Raw genomic sequence first — 16,150 nt, 5'->3', positions numbered from 1 at the left:
AGTCATTTTATTTCAAAAATGCTTATCAACATTCACAATCACCAACATACATTATAATATGACCTTTGATTAGATATGCAAAAACAAACAAAAAGATTGATTAGGTAGTATTTATTAATCGCTTCAATAAATTAAGATGCAATTTGCTGATAGGGTTAGACTTAAATAAGACATTCATATTCAACTAGGCGGACATTATTAGCCAAACTAGATATATAAGCAATACATTTCTCAATTCTGTATGTTCCGACAAGGTTTGTTAGTGTTGCAATGTTTTAGTTACAAGTACACGCCTTGTTTGATCTTAGTCTAGCCAAGCATGATAATCTTAGCATATCTATAGAAAACAAATTCATCTATATAGGTGAGAAGAGCCTTATGGCCACCACCTTTTTTTTTTTGCGTATTTAATTTTATTTTTATTTTTATTTTTATTTTTTCTGTTAAGGAATAGCAAACAGTTACATTATATAAACTTACAAATAATATAACAATGACTTGTTGAGGTCATAATGTAACCCACAACGCTATCTTACCTTTAAGCATCATTAAAATCTGTCAAGTTATTTGATTTCGAACACATGATTCGATGTTCTACAAATGTGACATCATTCTTATCCAGAAATTATACAATTGGCACTTAATATAGTAAATTAATAATACTGTGTAAAATTAGACATCGACTTTAGCGATGTTTCGGAGCTGCAACTGACGGATGGCGTCCTGACGAGATATGGCAATCTGGGTGGACTTCCAACCTGAAACGTAAAAATTAAAGGTTAAGTGTTTAACACTAATGAAAAATTAGGAAGTAGTGAGAACACTACAGATAATGGAATTACAGTAGATGATTTTAAAAATAAAGTAGGTGATTATAAAAAGTAAATGGTTGAAACAGATGCAACTAAACATTACAATAGTGAAGAATATGATGGTGATGATAAAAAAAGGTTTTACAATGTGACTTGATTCATATCTTTTTTAAATGAATTAATCCTGAAAAATGACATACTGAACAATAACTCTATTCTAAAAATGAATTACTCAATGTACATTGAAAAGAAGTTTTGAAACTGAAATTATGACCATTTTAATTAATCATTTCGGCAACGGCTGAGTATTCGTTAATTAGCCTGTGTTCGCATCGTAATAAACTTTACGTTGAGCAAATACCGGCTAAATAGTATTGGTGTTGAAAATGTTGAAGCATTATACCTTAATGTGGGGAATTGAGTACAATTTAGTCTCGCAACAGACACTTAATTGGAAACAGAACCTCTACTCTTCGGAAACGTGCTCCATCTACGTATAATAACAAATAGACTTGCTTATTCTTATTTTAGGTAACTGAGGTAATGAGTCAAGCTACGAATTTTCAAAATACACGTAAAAGAACAATAAATATGATGACAGCAGTAGCTGTTGTCAATGACAGCTGCTTGGTAACATGCAAATGTGGATTTGTTTGCTTGGTAGATATGCGTGAACCTACAAGGCGGTTATAGGTCACCTAGTAGTTTTATGTAACAGTTTCAAAAAGAAGTTGGTAAAACCGCTGCAAATTGCAAACAGATAATATTTGGCAAACAAACATACTCACTTTGAGTATTTGTTAAAGAATTCTCGGAGAATATAGTCTTGATTTCACCAGGCTTCAAAGTATCAGATGTTACTACAATAGGTACCGCTGCTGGTGTAAATGTAGCTGTAGGTGCAACCGGGACTATTGGAACCACAGGTGCACTAGGTGCTATAGATTCTGATGCAGTAATAGGTGCAGGTGCCGGAGTAGGTGCCGCTGGTTGCACTGCAGTGGATTGAGGTGCAAAGACTTCGGTGTTTGTGGCAGTTGAGGTGCAATCTACGCGTGTTGGGTAGTCACATACTCCTAATTGCTGAAATAATACGTAAATAGAATAAGTGACAGAAGAGGAGAATATTTTTTTTTTAATTTTCTTAAGTAAAAAATGGTCAGTTCAGTTCAGGAGTTATCTTTTTATGTAGATTATGGAGGACCCGATTTTTTTTTTATTTTTGTTTATGCTCTTTCAAGAAGAAGTAAAATAAATAAATGAAAGAGATTTAAATTTTAATGAACAGTTAAAAGTTAAAAATAGCATAAATTGAGTAATAAATACAGAACTTTAAACGACACTAAAATAATAAATGGCGATGGAATTGCGTAGGCACTCAATAAAAACGATATAAAATCATGCTAGTTAAAATAATAATGTTTATGCTAAATGTTCCAATTTGGGTATACATCGCAATGCATATTGAATGAGTCAATGATACCGATAAACATATGTATAAAGAATAAAGATGAATCAAATAAGGTATGGATAAGGAATTCACAAATATAAAACGGCTTTGGTATCTAGAAAGAGACCAATGTAAACTTACACAGCAATTAAATTTTAAAGAAATGCCATGGAGGACTGTAGTCCTCCATAGTAGTATTTTGTTCTTCAATATAATTATTATTGGAAATTAAACTGTCAGCATTAACTGAAGAAGCGATGCCCTTTCCATATAAGACTTCAATAAATAAAAAACTTAATTACCGGGCTCATCAATGAATTATTCGATGTACCTTAATTGTTATTGCTGTAAATTACTTTCGTTATGCGGAAGAGTAAAAGTACCAGGCGTGCATGAAGGGTAGGGGGTTTACCTGGTTGTATGAAAGGTCGGCTGGACACTTGAACTTGACGGGTTGTCGTCCAACGCAGACAAAGAACTCGTTACAATCTAGTGCGCTTCGGAATGCTTCGAAGTCTTTGCTGCATTGTGGTTGCGTTGGGGGTTGTTCTCCTGGTGATAACATTTTAAAGTAATTAGCCCGTAATTTTGGTTGTATACCTTTTCAGCATTTTTATATTGGTGGATTTTCCCAGCAACATCGCCCGGTCGTATGGAAGGTGTCGCGTAGTAACCAAGTTCGAAATCCTCCAGTGTGGAAACGCTGATACAAAGTAACACATACCTACTGTTTATCTATAAACAATTATTCGAACATAGTAACAATTTTACTGGCAATGATGAGAAGAGGAATTCCATTCATGGGTGATCTCAACATTAGCTACTGTCCTCTATCATACAATACGTGTCAAAACAATACCCTTCATCAAAGTCTATGAAATCTTGGCATCAATCTTCTTCCCACACCAGGAAATTCCCTCCCAGCCCATGGTTCACACTTAGCATCATAAAACTATTGAGGGGTTACAGCGTGACCGGTGCAGTAGGTCAGCGCTCTTCACATGTTTCGTAATGCCGACGGATTTTATGTAAGCGTCTGACATTTCCACGTTTGACGACATCTTCTAGTTATGATGTTTTAGTATTTGCATATCCGTTTGTACTTTTGTAGAAATGTTCATGTAATGAATAAAAGGTGTTGATGTTTTAAACAGCGGATCGAAGTTGTTCAAATATAAACGAAATAAAAATTGTCTGGTTATTTTCGAAATCCAGTAGGTAATTTACAATTTCTTACAATGAGTCAATGAATAGTGAATCTTGAATAAATAAGTATCAATTATAACTAGCAGATTAAAGAAAAAAGCCTAATTTGCCAAAAAAAAAACACAAAGGTCATTTTATTTAAGGAAGGCTGAAAATCAGCACTTTTTAAACGTATTTACAAAAGATAGCCCCCAAAACGCCCATCAAATAGTAAATAATATAATCAAAGGTTTGATGAAAAATTTTAAGCCTTTTGCGTTAACCTGCTTAATAATATCCGGACATGTTGAAATGTAAATGTTTTAGGCAAGTAATGATCAGTACCCGCATGTATTTTACGATGATTCAGAAAATTGCAAGTCTCTCATAAAAAGCAACTACCTAAATGTAATTTGGTTTTTTATCAGTTGGTTACAAAATTTTACTTTTTACATAACAATTATGAAAAATAACTGTACTTACTCAATTTCCTAGTCTCACAATTCACATTGTCCGAATAATCACAATACCCTTGATTAGAGAACAGCAGCCCAGTAGGACACTCCTGCTCCACCGCCCATCCATCCCAGCAGTTCAGGTAGTTATTGCACAGCTTCGGCGAAGGTATCTGAGCCCTCTTACCCTCACAGAGAGGGTTCGGCTCAATGAGAGGGTCGGGAGTGTGAGTGAGGAGTAGTTGGTTGTGGTAGGCTGGGTCCTTTTGGATTTGTTTGATGACCTCATTTGATACTGGGATCGTGAGAGAGAATATGTTGCCGAAGTCCTGTTGGTGAGAAAAGGTTTTAGTCAGTAGCTATTTTCACTAAAACACCTTACCTATAATGCCTAAATTACAAATAATATATTGCTTTTAGCAGATATCACAAAAGTTCGAGAGATACGGAGCACTTAAGGGGGACTTATCATGTCTACTGCAGACTGCGAATGAGAGTAAACTATTAGAGAAGATTGTGAAATATGGATATGAAAAAATAGACCTGGTTTAAGTAATAACTAAGATTTTGCAATTATTAAACTCTATACTTATTCCTTATTCAATGAGAATATATCAGGGCCTACCTTTATAAATCCAAAGAAAGGGTTCAAGAAGCTCCCATAGTACGGCAGATGTCCAGCGTTGAGCCTCAAGTTCTGCAGGAACGGGTTGTTCGGGTACGGGTTCGAGTACGTCTTCACCAAGTTACCTTCCTCATCGTAAACTGAAACAATATGAAATGAACTTAATTCAAGAGCATAAATTCAAGTATGTATGAATAACATCAACTTCGATTGTCATTCATCATAATTTTGTTTTCGCAAAACATGCCAAAGGGGCATTATGCGTAAAAATAATATTTAATTAAGCAAACTGCCTGATAAAAGACAACTCACACACATCATCGGTTCAGAAAAAAAAATTATATAACCACGTTTTTTTGGAAAAAGAGAGCGTAAGTGTGTTGACATGTCAATGGTAGGTATATTCGAAAGAATCAGAAGTATTTTCTTAGGTAATAAATATGTATACTCAAACTGTGTAAAGTGCAGCAAAATATGCAAAAGATGCCATTGACTCAAAGGAAGCGACGGTATAAGAAAGTCACATATTGATTGTCATGTAAAAGGTAAATTCAATGTTAATTCACACACACGCACACACTCAAATGACAAATATTGACAGCACAAAACACATTTACAAACAAACAAACACTTCAATGTCTTAAACACCTTCAGTAGGACCTACAGTGACATATGAATCGGCCCTCACGACGGTGGATCCACACGATATCAACTTCACACAGACTTTCGTAGAATCTTGTCTGCGCAAAAAATCAGTGCATACAAAAGTCTGAGCCAATGATAAGTCTGCACAAACAACTTGTTATCATATTTTCACTCAGACTTCAGATTTTTACACAGAATTTACATTTCCACTTTTGATTTTACTCAGAGTTTAAGTTCGAACAGATATAAAAATGATAATGATATGAAAAGTCATTTATTTAAAGTATGCTGAAAATCAACCTTTTTTGAAAGTCAAATTTACAAAAGATAGCCCCCAAAACGCACGTCCTACACCACTTCCTATGTGTTTTTCCTGGGAAGAAATGGTGGAATAAACTCTTCAGCAAATATTTGAAGAAACTTAAAGTCTGTATCGTGTGGAGCCACCATTACGTACAAAATAAAGGAGTAAAAGACGCATAGCTCTCTTCAACGTCGGTAACACGGCTATAAATTCCGGACGAGATCGTAAGCAGTTATAAATAACGCACAAGTGTTCCGTCCGTCATTCAGGTACTTAAGAGTTTAATGGTGTAATGCAAATAAAACTGGGATAAAATTTCGTTAAGTTTACATTAAGAATGTAAGGATTTTAATGGGATGGTTCCATTATTCCACACTTTTATTTTCGCAGATGCGTAAGCAAATTAAATAATACACTCCCGGCTTTCAAAGATTTGCTTGAAAGTTTTAGTACGATATCCTTCGTCAAAGTTCTGCAGATGATTAGCCCGCATTTCCGTGCAAGTTAAATGACGAAAAACGCGAATATCTGAGGGACTGAGATCAAAAGAGGGATTTGATACACACATAGTACGTATATAGAGATAAAGATATCAATTAGAATAAATGGAAAATTAAACAAACTGTTCCTAGACCGCTTCTTGCCACATGCATTTATTATGCATAGATTTAGAATGAAAAGCATTAAATTATAAAAATAAGTTTGAATAAAATTCTATCATCAGTTTATTGTTAAAGCTTTATACTATAATACCCACATAACGTAACATTACAAAGCAAAAGGTTATCGGCCGGGATCACTGACCGGGAGAGCAGCCACTTCACTACAAGATATCCTTACTGCCTGTCATGTTAAGCGTAATTGAAAGATGAAAGGATACACCGGCGCGCCTTGATTTTCTATTGTTTAGTTTATTTTGTGTTAGTAAGTACCTACATATTTAAATTACATTCTTCTTATCTGTAAATAACATTTCAATGTAAGCAATACGAATAGATGATATTTGTAAAGAAAGTTTTCAATTCATGGTTTTGTGGCCTTTCATATTTTTGCTTATCGTAAAACATAATAGTTAAAATACAACTGCTCTTTAATCTAAAAGTGGTATAAAACCTTTTTGAAATATAGCAATAAATCTTAAAAAAGAAAATGTTTAAACGAATATAGTAATTATGTATTTTTAATGGCTGGATTGGTTTGCAAGCAATTTTGACGGCAAGTGCTTATTTCCAACTACAAATCGAGTAATTTTCTTTATGTATTCTTTTATAACTTCAGATGCATAAGTCTGAAGTAATCTGATACCTTGAGTATTACATTTTACAATTTATTGAACATCATAATATCTATAAGAATTCCTCCCGTGGGCGATGGTTGCTCCTCAATGAAGTTCCAATGCAAATAGGTATGCTATGTCTATACTTAAATACTTACCTTGTATAATATGTAAGCGTACAAGAAATAGTTTTATTGGCAACACTCCAGCATCATCTGATTTACCTACATTACTTACTACTTATGTACAAGCAATAACAATACGATGTCCTCCTAGCCGAATATCGGCTACGGCGGCTGTTCTCATGTAAGGAGATTAGCCAACTACGCAGGACATATTATAGTGCACGAGCATTTGCGCAGACACAGGTGCACTCACTATTCCTTCACTCTCATAGCCCGATGGAACGGCAATCCGACACGACCGGAGAGAGATCAGGCGCAGGACCGACATTTACGTGCTCTCCGATGCACGGGTGTATCAATCACCAGCTTCCAGGCTCCGGGCTGCTTTGTGAAAGTCTTCTAAAACCCACAAAGCGATTTCGGCCCGACTCGGGAATCGAACCCGAGACCTCGCGCTCAGCAGCCGCACTTGCCAGCTAGACCAACGAGGCAGTTAATAACAATACTAATATAATAAAGATGAAAAATAATTTGCTTTTATGTACCCTAGAGGCTCCGAAACTGCAAAAAAAATATTTCACAGTTGAAAAGTTACACTTTATTGGGTAAAGTTACACTCGGGAGTTTGTTGCACAACTTCTTCCCAGCAAAAACACATAGGAAGTGGTGAAGGGCGGGCGTTTTGGGGGCTGTCTTTTGTTTTTGACGTTCGAAAAGCGCTGACTTATCAGCCTAATTTTAATAAACTTTTTTGAGTGAGTTTGAGTTTATCCCGGTACGGAGAGTAGTTTCCACGGGACGCAGATGAAACGGCTAATTTACGAATAAGAATAGTTTGCCCAGAGGTTTGTAACAATTACACTAAGACACGATTCAATTCAACTCTCCTGCGCGTCATTATTCGCAAATAGTATTGATATCAATTACATAGTGAAACGTATGGATATATAAATCAATAGTTAGTCTTACGCAATATCCTCTCGATTTTCGATCGATTTATTACCATAATTATAGTCGAGAGTTACATTACGATTTTCGATTTTTTTACGTCTGTAATCACTTCCTGAAACAATTAACCGATGTAACTGTAGGTAAGTATACTTTCAAGGAGGCTATATTGAGGATATATTTTAACCAATATTATAAAAAAAAATAGTTTTTTTTTTAATTTACTTTCTTGTACCTAATTGTTATCTCCGTTTAACCCGATGGTTGACTGGTAGAGGATGTCTTGTAGCATTAAGTCCGCAAATGTACCATTTTTGTATATAAAATATAAATAAATAAAAATATGCTTTTGGATACAGAATACAACGGCCGTACGAATACGAATATTATTAATAAAAACAATATTAACTTTGTTATTCACAACATAAATATAAAAATGTCAGCACAATCCCTTTTTACTGAAATTACAAGTTCTTTAACTATATCCTTATTTGTTTTATATACAAATAAATTATTAATAAATGGTACTGTGTACTAAAGTAAACAATTGAAAGGTACAGGTGACAATAAGTATTGAAATGTCAAGTGCGCGCGCGCATGAAAGCTGAGCGCGCGGCGAGGATCAAAAGGATTGTGTGTTCCGGGTCGTATTGTTACCCTCTCCGATTTAGAATGATACTTTTGATCTATGGAGCGTTAGTTTAGTTCCTGGGTTGAGTAGCTTGTGCTTTATATGTGAAATCTATTCTCCTAGAACATGGAAGAAAATGTTGTTCAATTGAAAATGAAATTCTATACTGAACAAACGAAATTAAATGGAAACTCGTGATGGTATAATTTTGAAAATTGTATTTTGTAAGTGGTTAGTTTTTACATTATCATCTGCCTAGCCTTTTCCTAACTATGTAAGGGACGGCTAACAGTCTAATCGAATGCAGCTCAGTACCACACACAGTACAGTGTTTTACAAGGAGCGACTGCTAATCTGACCCCTTCAACCTATTTACCCGGGCAATACCCCCCAATAAGACTGACTGTTAGACCAGCCAGCTTCTGACTACCCGTAACTGCCAAAGATGTACAATGACAGCAAGGACCTACAGTTATTATATCAATGTAATAATAGCAATAGGTTAGTTTTTACATATTCTCATAATTTTGGACATCGGTTTCACTACTTTTTTATTAAGTTGGCATCCTATACAATGATGTGGATTATGTCAATTTTTATAATACTAATCGCAAGGTCAATTCTAATTTTAAAAATTTCAATCCTTAACAATTTCGAAATAGACCCCAAAACCAAAAATAGTACTATAAGTGATTTTACTTACACAACAATCTCTTCTGCCTGCTATCCTTAGCACTCACATCGCCCTTAACGCACACAGCGCAAATGAAAACGACAAGAGTTACAATTTTCATCTCGATCCTTGTAGCAGGTGAACGCACAGGACAATGTCAGGGTTGAAAGCAAAGCCTAGCTTATATACCGTCGGAGAACGAAAACAAGTACTCGACTACACGTACGTGGGATCTAGTTTTAGCCAGGACACTAAAGGAAAGCCTAAAAGGGTGAGCGCGTTCTATAATGAGTAAAGTTTTTTATTGAACGCGGATGGCATGAAATTGAGTCATCGATTTTTAGTATGTGGTTCTTTGGTCCTTTCTTGTTGGTTATCGATATAGTTTATTTTTGTACTACAAAATTACACAAAATTGTTGAATCACAAAACAGTAGCCGAATTTTTCAGTGCCTAATTCTATTAAGGGACATTTCTATATGTAATTGATAAGAGAATTTAATAATATGTGGAATGTAATCCAAAAAATACCTTTAAACTGTACTCATTATTTCACTAGTTGTAACCAAATTCTAAGCTAATCAGCAGATTATTAACAATACCTACTCATGTAAACATTCTAATCCTAACCACCACTTTTGCCTTCTACACACACATTCAAACTACCACACAATACCTAACCTACCTACAGAACCTGCAACAGTTTTCTATACACCCATAACTCAGGCTTACCTCAATCCTGTCTAACCCAGCCATCCAGTTGCACCATTAAATCATAGTCGCATCTGCGGAACATTCTCGAAGCCTCCCATTAATCAAACCCGTCTTGTTCGTCTTCATTTTGAAGCTTTATTACTTGGCTTGATATAAATTATAGTACAAAGTATGCTTGTTAGAGATGAGCGTCGTTGTCAATTCTCTGGCCGTGTTAGTGTGAGTGACACTTCATTTTGTCCTGGGTAAGTAAGTAGTCTAGTCTAGTACCTACATATTTGACGTGCGATGGTCACAAAATCAAATTCAAAAATATTTTATGTTGATAAGGACGTTTGGTTTAACCAACTTTAAAAAAGGAGGAGGTTCTCAATTCGGTTCAAGGAGGTTCTCAATTTAATTCTTTAATTCCCACAACCTAACTTTTAAATATAGAAATGTCAATTAACATTTACAATTTACGCTACGCAATTGTTAAGTATTTTTTTTTTATAATCTTTAATTTGTCAGTAAAGTAAAAATTATTTCATATTACTCATGATCCTTTGAAGTATCGCCGCAACCAAACAAAAAACAGTACATTAAACAATTATTACACGAGTATCATTTACTGCTCATGTATGTGTATTTAAATAAGCGACCAGATTTTCTCTATTTTTCATTTATTTAACACCTTTGCGTACAAAAACTGAAATAATTATCCTTAGGTGTAAATGTCATAAGCATTATCTCTTAAGATATAATAAGAATACGTATAAATAAGAATTCTTCAAGCGGTAGCGGTAAATCCAAATATAAAATGGGTTTTTGATGTTTTACCTAAGTTGATATTCGATATGAAGCGCGATCTTATCGATCGCGGTTAAAATACCTCAAAGCATTTGTGATGTCCTTATTAAAGTCAGAAAGTCTTACAATTGAAATACAATCTGATATTTTGAAACTATTTTGGATTAGAAAGATCAGGTATTTACTAACTGGTATCAGACCGACTGAAAACCAGGAGCTTGGAATTAAGGTTTTCTTAAAAAAAAATGTTTTTAAGAACCAGTGGGTCAACAGTCGGCTGACTGTTTAGTCAGCAGTATGCAGTATAGATGAACGTTAACTTAGGTAAAACATCTAAAAAATCATTTCATTTTAAATCCGCTACTAGTTGAAGCATTCACCTTAATAGTAGCCACTGTAGAACAACATGCGTAGGATTTCCACGAACGTGTGCTTTTGTTGTATTTAGTTTATTTTAGTTAATTACGGGCGAACACGCGCCAACGCCTTCCGCACCTTAATGAATGTTTTAATACGAATAATTTTTATAAGTAAGCTTATGTAAGATTTAGATTTATTGTAGTCTCATCTCATTATCACATTGAATATAATACATACGTTTAACTTTCTACTTTTTATTTTAAGAAGAGAAATAAGTCTACACAGTGACTTGACTTGACTTAGAGTCCTATGTCCCCTAGATGGGGCAGAGGGCATCCACAGTGCTCCGCCATCGCGTTCGGTCTTGAGCTTCGCGCTTTATTTCGCTCCACGTTCTGCCTATAGCCGCCGCCTCTGCAATGATCGTCCGCCGCCAGGATTGTTTAGGGCGGCCACGTTTCCGCTTCCCTTGGGGATTCCAGTCTAGGGCTTGCCTCGGGATGTGATCGGGGTCCCTTCGGAGCGTGTGGCCGATCCAGTTCCACTTGCGGCGTTTGATCTGCTGGTCGATCGGTGTCTCCCCGCAGCGTTCCCACAGTTCTATGTTGGAGATTTTCTCGGGCCAGTATATACCGAGAATACGACGAAGGCAGCGATTGACGAAGACCTGGAGCTTACGCGAGATGTCTTTTGTGGCCTTCCATGTTTCGCATCCGTACAGCAATACGGTTTTGACATTGGACCGGAATATTTTGAGCTTAACTCTCCTGGTCAACTTCCGTGATTGCCACACAGGACGGAGCTGTGCGAAGGTTGCTCTCCCTTTGGCGATCCTCGACGTGATGTCCTCCTCGGTCCCTCCTGTTTCCGACACAACACTCCCGAGGTAGGTGAACTTGTGGACCCTCTCCACTCCCTCTGTGCCGATAAGCAACGGTAATGAGCACGTCACTCCGCACCTCATTTCCTGGGTCTTCCGGGTGTTAATTTTTAATCCCGTCTCCATGGCCTCTCGTTGCAGGTCGTCCAGTTTGGCTTGCATGTCGGTTCGCGTGTGGCTCAATAGACATAGGTCGTCGGCATAGTCCAAATCTTCTAAGACGTTGGATAGTCCCCACTCTATGCCGCGGCGCTTGTTCTTGGTGGTATGGTGCATGATGCCATCAAGGACAACAAGGAAGAGGAGAGGCGAAAGGAGACACCCTGGCGTACACCCGCTTGAACCGGTATGTCCTCCGAGACGAGGCCGTCGTGAGTTACCCTACAAGAATATTTCCCGTAGATGGCCTTAATTATGGTCGTGATCTTCTCGGGGACTCCAATTTCACGAAGCCGGTCCCAGATGCAATTCCATCGCAGCGTGTCGAAGGCTTTTCGAAGTCCACAAAGGTCAAGTACATGTCCCTCTGCCATTCTGATGCCTGTTCGAGGATTATGCGCAAGGTGTTGATCTGGTCCGTGCACGATCGGTTGGGACGGAAGCCAGCCTGCTCTTTACGCAGAAGAGGCTCGACGGCCCCGACAGCCTGTCCAGGATGATCTGGCAGAGCACCTTGGAAGGAGTCGAGAGCAAAGTGATGCCTCTCCAATTGCCACATTCACTGAGGTCTCCTTTCTTGGGTACGGTGATGAGAAGGCCTTTGTTCCAGTCATCAGGTAACTCCTCGGCTGACCAGATGTTCTGCAAAGGGGAGTCAGTGCGTTTGCTGCGGTGGTAATGTCGGCTTTGAGCATTTCCGCTGTGATGAGGTCGACTCCTGGGGCTTTCCCATTTTTTAGCCTACGGATAGCCTTCATTACCTCCTCCCCTGTAGGAGGAGACACATCGATATCCAGGTTTGATGTGGGCAAGCTGGCAGCAGGTACGGCCGTGGTTACGGGGTCACTTGGGACTCGGAAGATTTCCTCGAAGTGCTCCCGCCAGCGTTGAAGCTGTCCCTCCGATGTCACAATCAGCTGGCCTCCTTTATCTTTTAAGGGCTTCTTCTTCCTCTGGTTCCGATTCCCGGCCAAGGTCTTCGTCGCCTTGTACATCTCCCTGAGATTGCCGGAGTTAGCAGCGCGTTGTGCACAATCCGCAATAGAGTCAGCCCATACTCGTCGGTCATGACGAGTACTGCGGTAGATTTTCCTGCATATCAGGGAGTATTGCAGCTTCAGGTCTTGGCGCACTGCTACGTCGCTGGTTGTCAGAAGTTGAAGGTGGAGCTGGCGCCTTTCTTCAATGAGGTTCCAGGTTCGTTGTGACATCCAGTCCTCACGAGCGTATGTTTTGTGTCCAAGAACGACGGAGCTGGTCTCTGTATAGGCCATTTTGATGTGGTTCCACTCCGCGTTGACAGAAGTAGTGGAGTCTGGTTCGAGAACGGAGAAGCGATTTCGCAGCTCTAACCGAAAGGCTTCGGTTATGTCTGGGTCCCGCAGCTTGTTGACCTCAAATCTTTTTCCTACCCTGGACGTCGAGCTGGCAGCACGAGCTACCACTACTTTGAGCCGCACCTCGGCTACGACTAGATGGTGGTCGCTGTCGATATCCGCGCCACGACGGTTGCGGACGTCGAGCAGTGATGAGCGCCATTTGGAGCTGATGGCAAGGTGGTCGATTTGGTTCTTAGTGATTCCATCGGGTGAGTTCCATGTATACTTATGGTGGTCTCCATGTATAAAAAGCGTGCCTCCGATGGTCAGGTCGTTGTCCTGGCAGAACTCCAGGAATCTCTCCCCGTTCCCGTTCCGTACTCCCATCCCGTGTGTACCCATGTGTCTTTGACAGCCGTCGTTGTCTGTGCCAACCTTGGCATTCAGGTCTCCCATGACGATTACTATGTCCTGTTTGCGGATGTTTTCAAGGTCAGGTTGAGTGCACTATAGAAATCGTCTTTGTCTTCCTCTGATGCCGGGTTTGTAGGCGCATAGCACTGAACGACGGTTATCTTGCGGGCTTTGCTGTTAAACCGGGCTGTGATGATTCTCTCTGAGATGGGTTTCCAGTCCAGTAGGCTCTTCTTTGCAGCGTCAGAAAGGAGGAATCCCACGCCGTTTTCACGTACGTCCTCTTCATCTTCCTTCCCGGAGTAAAGAAATGTAAGGCCCCTGGACGTTCTCAGTTCACCGAATCCGTTTCTGCGCACTTCGCTGAGACCGAGTATCTGCAGTTTGTATCGCAACATTTCTGTTTCTGCTTGGGCTAGTCGGCTATCTTCGCTCAGTGTTCGCACGTTCCAACAAGCAATTCGTGTCCGTATTTTCATGCCAAAGGTCGTCGTAGTTTGATCGGTCCGGTTTTGCACTGTTTCAGTTTCTTTAATCTTTTGGTTTTAGGTAAGCGAGTGATTAGCCCACTATACCCTAGCCCACTGGTGGGGCTGCCACCTTGGAGCCTGTGGGCGTGCTCGGGTTTTTTCTCGGGTTTCCTCCCTGATGAGTTGGTTCTGTTTTGAGGCGCAGAAGACTCGCCTTGCGCCCTGCACCTTCAGCTCAGCTGCACCTCGTGGTGGTGGCCACGCGATTGCGCGGTGCAGCAGTTCCCAGGAGGGACGGCGGGGACGTTGGTGACTCGGACTGGCCAGGGCTCTGCTCAAATTCGGTGTTCCACCACTAACACAGCAGATGGTTTCTTGGCATTTTATAGGTAATGCTGGTCTCACATCCAGCGATTCCCACCAAGACCATACCCTGGCTTCCCCCCCCAAGTCTACACAGTACTGAAATCTTAATAAGAGTGACTATTATTGTAAGTTTTAATATTATAAGTAATGTTACAAATTCTACTATGACATCTTTAAAAATATATGCTTTTAATACCATCGTCAATTTGTTTCGATTTCTTTTACTATAACAACGCTTTCACACTAGCGGATTTTTTCATGCGTAGCAAAACCGAGATACATTCCAAGCGGCTAAAATCTTCTGCTGGGTTTTAAACATTTTTTTTTTTTTTTTTTTTGCACTGGAAATGCAGAGTACATTTGACATCGAAAATATCTCAATCTATTTTCGTCCTACCCTCTAATTAGCAGCACTTAAAACAACAATTTCTTTTATCTGTAGATTCTTAGATAAAAAGTCTTCCACAAAAAAAAAAAAAATGCATTCACGCAATCTAAGTATTCCAAAGACAGTCAAAGTGCTTTTTAATGTAAAACGAGAAGAATCTACGGCTACTTGCATAAAACATTGCAAATTACTTTTATTTGTCACGAGAAATGTTTCACTTAGTATCGTGAAATAACTACAACCGTATTTATTTTTAGTAAATTAGTAGTAGTATATTATTTAGGGCTGATTTTTCAATCATCAGTTAACTTCTTATCTGAGGAATAAATATGGCGGTTTGACATATTTTCCATACAAAAGCTGTCAAAACGTTAAAAATATTCCTCAGATAGAAGTTATCTGACGATTGAAAAATCAGCCTTTAGTCTTTATCTAGCATTTTTATATACAATTCGTAAGAACCATTGTTATTTATTTTATACAATGTACACACTACATATATACAAACTTAAACTACTTATCTTTATACAAAACTAAAAATAAAATACTATATTGTTATTGTTTTTCATACTAAAAATGGTATGCTGTCATCAACTTCTTGTAAGACATCAAAAGTGTTTTAGTTTTATCAGAAAATATTCGTACCGAACATTGATATATTTACACGCACTACAATAAGACATAATTACCTACCAGTATTAACCACTCAAATTCACAAAACCTAAATACACTTATAACTACAAACAAAACTGCACTCTACTCCCTTTCAATCAAGTTTCATTATCCATTGTCATCCCAAAACTATGTCATAAAATCATTGTGATAAAGTGAAACCAAACCATTGCTACTGAAGAGATCACTTTCTAGGCGCACGCGCCGATGAAAGCGATATTAGCATGATGCGCACGAAATCCACAATTATAATACACTTGCGCTCATTATATGCGTAATTTCGTAGAGAGTGGATTTATTAATTGCGGTAACGATATGTAGTTTAGGTAAATACCGATTGTATCTGAAGTCTGAACATGCGTGACGTCACATTTTTTGTTTTTTCTCGTGTGGAAATACAGAGAAGTTTGAAAGAAAAGTTTGTATGAATATTCAGTGTTACTTTGTAGTTTAATTATGATTTCGGTGTTATGATATGTCTGTTATCGTT

The 16,150-nt window shown here is 38.3% G+C and overlaps 2 protein-coding genes across 2 annotated transcripts; both read right to left on the bottom strand.

The window, feature by feature from the left end:
• Positions 1 to 611: 611 nt before the first annotated feature.
• Positions 612 to 9,271, bottom strand: LOC110379166 (uncharacterized). The gene is made up of 6 exons (XM_064035000.1): positions 9,160 to 9,271; positions 4,521 to 4,667; positions 3,931 to 4,230; positions 2,675 to 2,814; positions 1,601 to 1,895; positions 612 to 758 (listed from the first exon to the last, which is right to left on the bottom strand). The coding sequence occupies exons 1-6, from the start codon at positions 9,248 to 9,250 to the stop codon at positions 673 to 675; spliced, it is 1,059 nt and encodes a 352-aa protein (XP_063891070.1). The 5' UTR covers positions 9,251 to 9,271; the 3' UTR covers positions 612 to 672.
• A 2,015-nt stretch (positions 9,272 to 11,286) lies between these two features.
• LOC110382690 (LINE-1 retrotransposable element ORF2 protein) lies at positions 11,287 to 14,679 on the bottom strand. Its single transcript, XM_021343360.3, is given in 6 exon segments — positions 11,287 to 12,198; positions 12,201 to 12,362; positions 12,365 to 12,511; positions 12,514 to 12,681; positions 12,684 to 13,838; positions 13,841 to 14,679. Coding segments are annotated over 6 exon segments (2,925 nt in total). The 5' UTR covers positions 14,244 to 14,679; the 3' UTR covers positions 11,287 to 11,308.
• Between the last annotated feature and the right edge of the window lie 1,471 nt (positions 14,680 to 16,150).

Source organism: Helicoverpa armigera, chromosome 5 (genome assembly GCF_030705265.1).
Source record: "Helicoverpa armigera isolate CAAS_96S chromosome 5, ASM3070526v1, whole genome shotgun sequence".
NCBI lineage: Eukaryota > Metazoa > Arthropoda > Insecta > Lepidoptera > Noctuidae > Helicoverpa > Helicoverpa armigera.
This window is presented reverse-complemented; position numbering and strand designations above follow the sequence as displayed.